Source organism: Salminus brasiliensis, chromosome 9 (assembly GCF_030463535.1).
Source record: "Salminus brasiliensis chromosome 9, fSalBra1.hap2, whole genome shotgun sequence".
In the NCBI taxonomy this organism is placed as follows: Eukaryota; Metazoa; Chordata; class Actinopteri; order Characiformes; family Bryconidae; genus Salminus; species Salminus brasiliensis.
The window spans coordinates 8813268-8826446 of NC_132886.1; the positions used below are offsets into that span (position 1 = coordinate 8813268).

Below are 13179 nucleotides of genomic sequence, written 5' to 3' on the forward strand. Positions count from 1 at the left end.
GGATTAACTGCAGCTGGATCAGCCTGGATTTATTTCCGCCGGGTTATAAATGCTGTACAGTGAATAAAATGCAGATATTTTAGTGCAGTAGCTCAGAAACACTCTGCCTCTCCGGAGTTACCAGTGTGTTTAATGAACCCAGTTATAATAACACTGCTCAAATCTAAGCCACTCTCCAGACAGTAAAATCTTTTAAGAAATGAACTGCCAGTGTTATTCTGGTATTACTGTGATCACCCTGATGATTTTATATATTTTATTCAGTATAAGCTTATTTTATAGGTTTATTAATTAAATGAATAGACTTATTAATCAGCGTTTACTATGAGCTAGTCAGTAACTGCAAGAGGTGTAGGTGTAGTAACCCTTTAACGAAAATAGGTTCGTTGACTCTTCACAATGATGGAATGCTTTTTGGCTAAAGAACCATGTACTAGAGGTTCTCTATCACAGAGAAGAATTGGATGGATAGTTGGATGGATCGATATTTTAAAAAAATAGAGGTGCTTCACAGGGTTTGTTGATGGATTCCATAGAAGAACCATTTTGGTTCCATAAAGAAATGTTTGTAATAGTAATGTGGGGGCAGTGGTGGCTCAGCCGTTAGAGGTCCAGGCTATTGATAACAGGGTTGTGGGTTCGATACCCAGGGTCGGCAAGCTGGCCTTATTGGGCCCTTGAGCAAGGCCCTTCACCCTCTCTGCACCCTGGGCGCTGTAGTTGGCTGCCCACCACTCTGGGTGTGTGTGTGCTCACTGCCCCTAGCTCACTAGTGTGTGTATGTATGTGTGTGTTCACTACCACAGATGGGTTAAATGTGGAGGGCACATATCCCTGTACATAATACAGTGACAAATACGTGCACCTTTACTTTTACCTTAGAAATGTCTAAGGGAGAAAGGGTCTTCACACCTTACAGACAACCCAAATGTAGCGTTTTTATTTGCTCTTCTTTATTGGTAAAGAACCTTTGCATTAACCCCTTAAACCCCATATGGACCGTCGGCGGGCTGTACAGAAGTCCCTGTAGTTACAGAGTAATAAGTCAATGCTCTTTAGACCTAGATACAATGTGCAAAACTGCATATATCATAATGTTTACCTTGTTTTCTATATGTAACCATTGCTTTACTGAAGAACCCATGAAGAAGCCCTTTTTGAAAGGGTGTAGTCGCACTTATTTGCTTATACTTACTCAAATGAAATCCTAATGGGTTTGTGCTGAGTGATAAGAAGTGATAGCACGGATCCGGAGCGGACTTTTCTAACAGCATTCTCTACTGATTTGCGCTTGATCACATCTCCTACGTGTAGGCTTTTTTAATTGATTGTAGAGCAGGATGACCCCAGAAGAGAACAACAGAGCCTAATCAGGACTTCTCATAAATGCTGAATGCACTAAGCAGTTTCCCTGTTACTCAGGACTCAAGTGGTGTTTATAACCCGGTGCTTTCATCCCTCTACTCAGGCTGATATTTGTGTGGCTACTTTCTAATCTGTGATTTTACAGAAGTAAATCAACTTTAACTTGAGTGTGAGTTCACACTGCTCCAGACAGCTCCGCTGCTGCTGTTGACCTCAGTGCATATCATGACCTTGCCTGTCTTTCTCGTACTCTTCCGTCTCCTGCAGTGCTGGATGTGTACGTGCTGAGCACTGACGGCCAGGTTCAGGACTTCAGGTTCCCGCAGAGCAGCAAAGGAGGAGCAACTATCCAGCTCTCAGCCAACACCGTCAAACTGAACAGCAAGAACGGTGAGTGAAGCAATGTTGCCTGAGAGGTCTGAGAGGCTTTAGTGGACGGGTGTCCTGAAGTGTAGCAACTGGTTTGACGTGAACCTCAGCTCTCAGGATTAGGGAGCGATGCTGTAGCCCACGTCTTGGTTTTCATACTGAGCGTTTCTTTCCACAACTGCCTAACTGTTACTAAACAACACCATAGCAACCCCATAGAAGAACCATAAAAAAACATCATAGCAACCACCTGTCACACCAAAGCAACCACCTGGCAAAGTCATAGCAAGCACCTGAAATACTATAGCAAAAATAGCTAACCCTAACTCTATAGCAACCTCCTATCAGCACTGTACAGCAGCACTGCAGCAACCACCTGTGATACTATGGCAACCACTTAGCAACATCATAGCAACCCCCCGTGATACTATAGCAGCCACCAAGCAACGCCATATCAAGCACCTAACAACTACTAAACAACTTCTTTTTTTAGCCACCTAGCAACACTGTAGCAACCATCTGTGAAACCATAGCAACCACCTACCAACCCCTTAACAGCTACGAAAATAAATTTCATAGCAACCACCTAGAAACACCATAGCGACAACCTAGCAACACATTTGCAGCACTATAACAACCAAAAAGCAACACCAAATCAACACCTTGGCAATCACCTGGAAAACTATAGCAAGCACTTAGCAACATCATAGCAACCGACAAGCAACACCATAGCAACTACTAAACAAGTCAATTATCAGCCACCTAGCAACATCTTAGCACCAACCTGGAATACCATAGCAACAGCTTAACATAAACAGTTTTGCATTAGAGATCACATAGCAACAGGTTAGCTACTACCTGGAAGTGGGGAGCACTCGACCTGTACAACCCCTCTGCCTTTTCATCAGGAAATGCACTTTTCTAGTTTTCTAAAGCATTAAGATTTAATTTCAGGCCGTTTCTATCGGCCCATTCAGTCTGAAGTGTTTGCAGTGTGTAAAAGCAGCCAGGACACTGCGTAAGGTGTAGAAGCGTGTTTGTTTGTGGAGCGTTTCTCAAAACAAACACTGCTGCACAGCATTGGCTGAAATTTCACACCTAGCAAGTGGGTCGGGTGCTAGGAGTGCTTTACTGCTCAATTAATGTTACACAAGCAAAAGCTGTGTACGTGCCTGCCTTAAGACCATAATTTACGTGCATGACCCTGCAGTGCTTGTAGTATTAGCAGGAATTAAAGCGGATTAAGATCCTTCCAGTGAAAAGACCTCTTTGCTCTCAGGGATCATCTGTACGCTCATTGAGCTTCTGTCTGTCTTTCTGATTGGTGGTTTCCTCTTTCTGCACCGCAGGTGTCGCGAAGCTGGTCTTTGTGCTGTATAAGCACCTGGGCCGCTTCTTGACCACAGAGAACGCTACCCTGAGACTGGTGGGCGAGGGTGGGGTCAGGAACCACACCCTGACCGTCAACTCCCACATCCTGTCCGCCTCCATCAACAAAGAGTCCAGCCGAGTCTTCGTGTCCGAGCCGGTCATCTTCACCCTCGAGCACCTCGATGTAAGTGTTGGCGCTGCCGCTGCAGTAAAGCTGCTGGTACTTGTATTATCGCTGCAGTTATGGGACTGGTACACCTTTTAATGGTATCCTATAATAGAAGATCCACTGAGAATCACAGCGGTTCAGATTTTAACCCTTTAAGGGTTGGAGTAGCATAGTGGGTAACAGCACAGTTCTCCCATTGGCAGACTGCGGTCTGATTTCCCCAGGACATTTGTCCGGACGTATGTCCGTTTAGATTAGGGCAGGCGTGGCCAGTTCTGGTCCTGGGGGTGGTATCTTCATATTAGGCAGCAAGAGAACAGTCAGTTCCTGAATGTGATGTGTTGGAAGGCTGAAAAATGAGGAAGCATAGGAATCTGAGCCACTTTCACAAGGCCCAAAGACAACTGGGCAGGTCTTCCTGGTGTTCCTGATATGCAGTGGTCAGTGCCTACCAAAACCCAGTACCTACCAGTACCAGCCAAGTCTCACTGATGTGATCCACGCAGGCCCACCATACTAGTTACAGGACTTAAAGGATCAGCTGCTAGCAGCTTGCTGCCAGATACCACAGGATGCCTTCACATATCCTGGGGCATCAATGCCTTGACGGGTCAGAGCTGTTTTGGTGGCATAAGGGGACCGGCATAAGATTAGACAGGTGGTTTTAATGTTATGGCTGATCAGTGTATATACATCTGAGCAATTGGCAGTATATTCAGGACCATACAATGTACTAGTCTTGGCTTTGGCGATTGAAAATGGCCTAAAATGAGCAGTGCAGGGACAGCGTTCATTGGGGTGTAGAGTTATTGTGGTATATCAGTCAGTCAGTGAGTGACATGAATCAGTTCCCATACAGCTGCAGTAGCATAAAAACCCGGGGCATAATGTTGCCTTGTAATTATGGATGTCAGTACTCATTAATTAGTGTAGCTAGTCCACACACCTGAGGCCATGGAGGCAGATATGACACATAGCAGTACTATGTAGTAAATATGCACGTACGTGTAGATCACGTGTAGATCACGGTAGTAAATATGCACGTACGTGTAGATCACGGCCACACTCGCCATTGGAGGTATATTTAAAGTCCTGCCTGCCTTCAGTCTTCTTTAGTATTGCTCTGGCTTTACGGCTAATGTCGCTAACATGTAATGGAACCTTATTACCACAAATTACAAGCACTGTGCAAGCTACAGGCTTAAATCATCACACGCTCGCCTCAAACCCTGTCGAGCTGTTCAATGAATCTCAAATAGACTTACTTATGTGGTCTTAGACACTGCGGTGTTCTGCGGTTTATGTAAGTGACGGAAAGTACAGACAAATTACAGGCTTGAACATGGCTACTACCACTGGTTTTAGATATGCAGCATAATATTGTCTCTTGTCTCTAATAAAATGCCCCCCTGTGACTGTCCTCACAGACGGAGAACTACTTCAACCCAAACTGCTCGTTCTGGAACTACTCGGAGAGGAGCATGATGGGGTACTGGTCTACTCAGGGCTGCAAACTGCTGGGCACCAATAAAACACACACCACCTGCTCCTGCAGTCACCTCACCAACTTCGCCATCCTCATGGCCCATCGAGGACATGTGGTGAGCAAGCATAACCCTCATACTTTTGCCTTGGTACCTTCCACTGTTATATTACGTGCAGAATCATTCAAAAGTTTGGAATCACTAGTTCTAGTTATCATTTGTGCAAGTTACAAACAATAGGCTGGTTAAGTCTACTCTTTGACTACAGAGCATTCTGAATGGTGATTCTTCATTGAAAGTAAAATTTAGTCAAGGACTAGAATTTAGTCTAAATCTCCCATAGACTCTATGGGAAATCAGCCCATAGAGTGTAAAGGCTTGTTATTATGCATCAGAAGTTTAAAAGGTAGTTTTATTTAATTTATTTAATTTAATTTAGTTTTTTTATTCTTGTATACTGTAAATAATATAGAGGTATTATCATTTATAATATATGTATTTATTTATTTTTCAAATATGAGGCATTCTGGATATTAACCCCTTAAACAACCTACGAGCTGCCATGTTATCTATCTATCTGTCTATCTGCCTGTCTTTCTGTCTATCTATCTACCTATCTGTCTGTCTGTATTTTTCGTTTTATGTATTTGTTTATTTTTCAAATATGAGGCATTCTGGATATTAACCCCTTAAACAGCCTACGGGCCGCCATGTTATTACAAACTTCTGTTACCCACGTATAACCCCACCAGTTTGTACAGAAGTCCCTGTAGTTACTGAGTAATACACCTTAGTGTGTAATAAGCCTTTCTGTGTTAAGGGGTTAATTTTATTACTCCCTTAAACCCCAGTCATATTATACCCTAAGGCTTGTTTTTCATAAGTACAGTGAAAATAATGCAAAAAAGGTACAAGAGTGTACCAAGGTAAAAACATGTGGACCCCTTTATGGGATCTGAGATTAATTTATGTTGCAAACTTTCTTTAGTTATTAGAAAATTATCTGCTGTTCTGTCCTGAAATGTCTCACTTTTTAACATCTTCTTACATAATCATCGTAAAGTCTCTGTGAAATGCCACAGGAATTTGTGCTCTAAGCAGTATAGCACTGCATTGTACTAAAAGGGGTTCTTTGGCTGATTGATGCTATTTGATGCCTCTTAATGTGCAGGGGACAAACTTTCAGTAACATCAACCATTGTAGCATCTGTACCATGGTGTAAAGACGGCTCATGACACTGATATATTTTCAGCGAACAGCTGTGATTTCATAAAAACCTGGGGCAAATTGTTGCCTAATTATGTAGTGTAAGCGTGTGCTCATTATAGCTAGACTATATTACACCTGAGGCCGACCAAGGCAGATATGACATGGAACTCATAGCACATAACATATGCACAGTAATGAATAAATGCATGTTCATGTAGATCATGGCAACACTTGATATTAGCGGTAACTCATGACAGCATGTGACACCTGCAATAACATGTTCATGGCGTGGTTATGTCAGTGTTAGGTAACAGGTTTCGGTTAAAAAGATTAGGTGATATTTCTTTCTACAAAACAAGACCATACACATACCATCTTTCTTTCTATCTATCTGTCTGTCTCTCTGTCTGTCTATCTATGTATCGTTCTTATCTGTCTGTCTATCTATCTGTTTATCTATCTATCTGTCTATCTATCTATCTATCTATCTGTATCTATCTGTCTGTCTGTCTATCTATGTATCTTTCTTATCTGTCTGTCTGTCTATCCTTCTGTCTATCCTTCTTTCTATCCTTCTGTCTATCTGTATATCTAGCTATCTATATATCTAGCTATCCATCCATCCATCCATCCACCCACCTATCCACCCATCCATCCATCCATCCACCTTACTTACCCTTATACCTATCTACCTGCCAAACCACCTGGAGACAGCAAGGCAATTGTACTCTCTTAGGCTCCGGCTGCTGATGGCAATTGGGGATTCTGACCAGTGATCTACACCTTAGTCCGCTGGACAACTCAGAGCCTGTAAAACCACTATTTCATATATAAAAAAATGTATTAGTGTTATACTGAGTAAATAAACACATACTGTCCAGATAAGCAGCTTTTAATAGGTGCCTAAATCCTTTGCACAGCACTTTGTTTATAAACGTTCAAATTAAATCAGAGTAAAACCTACCTTCTGCTTCTAAACATAAATATCGAATTGAGAGAAATAATCAGCAGAATGTCCTGAGTGAGAAATAATTCATATAGTATTACAGCATGCGTTTGTTATTGTTAGCAATAGCTGTGACTTCTATGGGTTAACTCCACTTTCCTCATGTTAATAATGCCCAGATTACTCACCCTGAGTGATGAAAGAGGCTCAGCGAGTAGCTTCGGGCAGCGTTGGGCAGATGCTTGCAGAGTCTAAACATTGTAAAACGAAACGGGGAACAGAGCAGCATTAAAAACTCATTGAGCTCAAGTTGTGTTTACAGTTTGTGGCCAGAAGCCAGCAAGGACACATGCTCCTGAACATGAAACACACACAGTGAGCAGGAATGTACACAGCTATTCAGCACAGGCTTGTGCACGGACGCCGGGGGAGCGCATTTAGGAGCGAGCGATACAATTACGACACGATTACATGATTAATATCATAAGCAGCTAGCATTTAGCCAGTAATGAATGTGGAAACATTGGGTTTTGTGGTGGTGGTAATTATACGTCTTGCCCCATGAACTCTACCCCATCCATCGCTTGACGCTAGCAGTAACATTAACCACAATTATAATCCCGCCTTTTGAAAGCGCGGGCCGCGAACACATCAGCCCCCGCATTGACCTCAGAAGTGCTTGGGCCTGCCACGACACAAATTTAATCAAAAAGTAAAAGCCCGATTTGCGTCCGGGCTCGAGTCTGCGCTGTGCCGTAATTCCAGAATGAAATAAGCTGGAGCGAAATCAGCTTTGAGTAATGAAATAACTCAGCCCATGAAATTCTGGACCCTTCTTCACATGCTTTGAAACTTGAGTTTCATTCAGTAATAATTGCCTTTTGTAGAACTGGATTTTTTTTTCTTTCTTTGTAGCGTTTCCACCACAGTATCTGTTTCAACTGAAAGTCACTGTGCTTATTCAATTGAGCTAAAATAGCAGAGTGTCCAGTCGCGCTGTGCTCAGTGGCAGTGTTCTGGCAAAGTGACTTTGTCAACTTTAAAGAAGAATGTGAAGAGAATCTTTGGTGGTCATAGTGGGTAGTTTGATCGTGTCACGATATATGAATGTTACTGATGATAAATACAGCAGTTTTAAATAACTGGGAGCAGATGTGGAATGCCATCATGCTGTACCAACAGTGCTCACACATGGGGTTCTCGGCTTGGTTTCCCAAAAGCATCTTAGCATCAGGATTATTTCTGAATGGTTGAGCGAGCCTCACACCGAACTAATCTCTTAAAAATGAAGGAGCTTCAGATGATTCTTGGATCGATGCCTTGATGGAACCAACAGTAGTAGTTCTACAGGATCAGAAGCTTCTTTATTTTTAAGAGTGTAAGATGCTTTAGGGGGTCTAGACTCATGAAGAAACACTGAATGTCTGTAGTGATGGGGTGGAATACGGGTAAGGGTATTACCCTATGATGTCACATCATTCATTTGTTGATTAGAGTGCTAGTCATAGGGTTTTTGATCACAGGGTTGTGGGTTTGATACTCATTTCTCATATCTGTATATGATTCTCATATCTGTTTATTTGTCTGCCTATCTGTCTGTCTATCTATCCATCTAACTATCAACAAAATATTTTCAGAAATAACTTGGGTTATTGATCATAAGGTTGTGTGTTCAATACCCAGGTCCAAGTTGCTGCTTCTATTGGGCCCCTGAGCAAGGCACTATGCTTAATCTATCTATCTGTTGTCAATTGCACTTATGCTGTACCACAATACAACAATTCTCTTCACTCGTAGACTGGGTTTTTGATCACAAGGTTGTGTGTACGATACCCAGTTCCACTTAGCGGCCTCTGTTGCAGCCCCTGAGCAAGACGTTTAAACTATCTATCTTTCTATTGTCATTATACTTGTATAATACAACAAAATTATTTTTCATATATTAGCTGGGTTACTGATCACAGGGTTGTGGGTCGATTTTCGGGTCCTCTTTCATGCCTATATTGGGCCCCTGAGCAAGGCATCAAAACTTTCTGTCTCATCTATTTTCATTAAATATATACAATACAATGAAATTCTCTCCACATCTAAGCTTGGCTATTGATCACAGGGCTTTGGGTTCGATGCTCCTGTCTGCTTTGCTGCCTCTATTGGGCCCCTAAGCAATGCAATGAAACTATATATATCTCTGTTGTCATTACACTCATATAGTACAACACATTTCTCTTTATATATAAATGGGATTATTGATCACTTGGTTATGGGTTTGATACCCTTCTCAGCTAAGCTGCCCCTCTTGCCATGTGCTCTGGCCTTATATGCAAAGAAGATTTCATTGTATTGTACATGTATAAAAATATATAATAAAACCTTTTCACAAATAAAAAAATCCAAATTCATATAGTGATAAAAACCCCTCTTTTCTCCTAACAACCTCACATATCCTGGGGATTGAGAGCGCAGAATTCTCACTTTGAATAGAATATCTCCGATCCTTTTAACGAGCTACGAGTGAGGAATAATTACCATTAAATAAAAGCTGTTTTTGTTAACTGCCAGCCTGAAGGGTTAAGAGTGTTGAGGCGTATTGCATGTTAGCAGTGTTTGGCGTGTAATGTGAGACCTAATGTAGTGGAATGTGGGAGTTTGCAGTGAAGGTATAGCCACTGTGAGAGGTGTGGAGCATGTATGAGTGAATGGTGGGTCATTAACTGTCTGTTAGCATGAGCGTTAGCGGTGAGTCTGTGATGGTAGCAGAAATGTCAGCAGTGTCAGTGTTAGCAGTGAAGGAGTGGTGTGTATGTGTGTGTGTGTGTGTGTGTGAAGGCAAAGTGTGCATATTAACACTGAAGGCACAGTGTAGGCATGTAAGTGGTAAATGTGTGACAGTAACATGTGCTTTATCGTGACGGTGGAGAACGGGAGGTGTTGTTGGTGACAGTGTATGTAATGTCAGAGTGAATGTAGGTCAATGAGTGCATTTTAGTGATGATTGTGAATGCAGTGCGGTGCGGGTTTCATTTGTCCAGTTACTTATGGACATGTTTTTCCCATAAGGCGGTACCAGTCAAAATATAGCACATACACACTCATAGATGACTTTCCCATATTTTTATTATAGTGAAAACATAAAAACTATGAAACAGTACGTAAGGAATTATGCAGTGAACATAGCAGTGAGTATTAAATCAAAATGATCTTCCATTCAGATTCTTTAAAATAGCCCCCCTTTGCTTTCATGACTCCTGGCGTTCCCTCAAGCAGCTTCATGAGGAGCCACATGGAAAGTTTTTCCAGCAGGACTGAGGACCGTATTCCTACTCTGAGACCTTGAAGCAAAGTCTGAGCATTTATGACATGCTGTTTCTTATACCCAAAGCACAACGATCACTTCCCACTCCAGAGTGTGTCTCTAGCACCAGTGTTTGTGGTGATGTAAATGAATGTGTGTGTGTGTGTGTCTTTCAGGGCGATGGAAGTGTCCACGAGCTGCTCCTAAATGTGATCAAGCGGATGGGCATCGCAGTATCCCTCGTTTGTCTGGCCATCAGCATATTCACCTTCTGCTTCTTCCGTGGCCTGCAGAGTGACCGCAACACCATCCTTAAGAACCTGTGCATTAACCTCTTCATTGCTGAGCTCTTCTTCCTCGTGGGCATCGACATGACTGAACCTCCGGTAGGCAAACATGCTGCGTAGTAATACTTTTTGTATTGTACAGGATGATAACAAGAAAAACATAGGAACGTTTATGGCATATATATATATACATATATTTGTAATCAATACAAAAACATTGCATTTTCAGTTCAAAAACACTCTAGATTATCAATTTTCAATTTTTATGAGATGTGAACTTTTTCCATAGACTTTACAAGCAAACAAAAAACCCTTTTGTACTTTTTGGGGCAAAGCATGGTCACTCATTCATGCAAATATCTAATTCTGTTAATATGTACATCTCAGCTGAAGATAGGACAGGAAAATATCATGTGACCGTCCTCTAAATATGTCCAACAATTTCATTACATTTACAATTCAATTAAAACATCCTGCAACATTGCCTAGGGGTCGTAAGAGTCAGATTTCAGCTAGTGTTTTTTATTACTTAAAGAGAAGGATCCTCTCACTCTTCATATATATTTTGAAATATATTCATTTAATTGGTTTATATATAACCAATAAAATATATATTTTATAAATATATATATTTTTTTTATTCTGCAAATTAAGGATTTTTTTTAGATTTTACAGAAAATAAACAAAACGTCATACTAAGAGTCCCCATTTTGCATACAACTACATATATATAGTATTTACAGTACTGTGCAAACTGAGGCATCCGAGATTATATGTAAAGCTTTTGTTTTTCTAAACAGTAAACATTTTTCTTTCAAAATTAGTAAAAGTTAAAGTAAACAAAACATTTCCAAAGAAACAAAAAAAGTTTTTTTTTGTTGTTTTTTTTAACTCTTGTATCTTGCTTTGTGTTACAAGAATTACATGTTTTGTTGATCTTGTGAAAATATATGAACAAGTTTCTAAAGGAAACTTAAATATTTCTCAGCTAGAAGTGCTGAGAAATCCCTAAGACATACTTGGACCCGCTGTAGATACAGTTCAGTATAAATAAGGTGCGCTCTTCATTATATGACAGCTAATATTAGTCTTGAAGATAATGTTCATCTGGCCCACAGGCTGAGCTCTGAATCAGAATCAGAGGAAAAATGAAAACTCATGTTTGATAAGGAAGACAAATCCAGGCCGAGAGTCTTGTGGAAAGATTCACTGCCCAGCTGTGCGAATTGAACCAGCATGTTGTGAAGATGTGGACGTGTGTCTGTGTGTGTGATGAACTTCCTGGAACAGCGTTAGTTTCTGTAACTGATGTTTTGCCTGTCCTCGTGTTGTTGAACACTCTTTCTGTGTGTGCTGCTGCTTTCCTCTCTGTGTGGGAGCAGATTGTGTGTTCGGTCATCGCTGGAGTGCTGCACTTCTTCTTCCTGGCGGCGTTCGCCTGGTTGTGCTTAGAGAGTGTGCAGCTGTACCTCATGCTGGTGGAAGTGTTCGAGAGCGAATACTCGCGCAGGAAGTATTACTACGCCTCCGGGTACCTCTTCCCAGCCGTGGTGGTGGGCATTTCGGCGGCCATCGACTACAGGAGCTACGGGACTGCCAGAGCGTGAGTGACCTTTCCCTGCACGTTCATGCTTGCATTCACATTAGGAGTGTAAATCTTTCACCTCGTGGTTCAATTTGAGTTTAGAGGAGACGATTGAGTGTATCACGGAATCTCTAAGTTCATCCTGATGGGAATTGATTTGAGCTACTCACGAATGACGCAATAGAGGAATAGAGACAGTGGTAGAAGTGAAGTTTCAGTACATTTAAAAGATTTGTTTTTTGGGTGAAAATATGACAGAGTAGTGGATAAATAAATAAACATAATAACATAAACATAATATTAATAATAATCAAAATCAATAATATGTAATATAACAGTAGTAAGTTATGTTTAACAGTGAAACAATTTGGCCCTTCCAAAAACATGAATCTTTAATAAAACATATTTTAGGAGCTTCAAAACATATTTAATATAGTTGCATAATTGTTTTTAATCAATATGAGTGCATAATAAATAAAATATGATGATTATTATTATTATAATCATGATAATTAATAATTCTAGCATTACTAAAACAATTTCTTATTTAGAAATTACTTAGAATATATTTACATTCATATTGGCCAAAATATATCTGCATAATGCATTATATTTTCTTTTTATTACTTAAACATACAAAATTAACAAATACGTTATTATTATTATTAGTAGTAGTAGTATTGTTATTAATAGTAATAATAGTAATAATGTTAATTATAAACTAGTAAGATTATTATTATTATTATTATTATTATTATTATTATAATTATAAATGTAACATTACAAAAATGTTGCAATTTTATTGTAGATGAATACACACAGAAATAGTATGTTATCACACCCTTAGTTCACATACAGCATTAACCCCTTTAACACCCAGGGTGTGTGTGTGTGAGCTCCCGCTGCAGTTCCTCCCTCCATATACAGTATAACTTATATATTAGATACTGTATATTAGCTGTTACTGAATAATTCATAACAGCAGGTGCAGAAAACCTGATTCCATCATTATCTGATTAATAAGTCTAGTCTTTAATGGCTTAAATATGCTAGTTGTTATGGCTGAGGGCTATCCAGCGTAGCGAGGCCCCAGCTGCTCTT

At 40.5% G+C, this 13179-nt stretch overlaps 1 protein-coding gene across 9 annotated transcripts in view; it reads left to right on the plus strand.

Moving 5' to 3' along the window:
* LOC140561978 (adhesion G protein-coupled receptor L2-like) overlaps positions 1-13179 on the plus strand; it is a 195573-nt gene that overhangs the window by 140658 nt on the left and 41736 nt on the right. For all 9 annotated transcript variants that reach the window (XM_072687298.1, XM_072687297.1, XM_072687299.1 and 6 more), the window contains 5 exons: positions 1633-1755; positions 3084-3289; positions 4702-4875; positions 10383-10592; positions 11876-12096. In XM_072687298.1, the coding sequence (XP_072543399.1) occupies positions 1633-1755; positions 3084-3289; positions 4702-4875; positions 10383-10592; positions 11876-12096 (934 nt within the window). The remainder of the gene's footprint in view (positions 1-1632; positions 1756-3083; positions 3290-4701; positions 4876-10382; positions 10593-11875; positions 12097-13179) is intronic.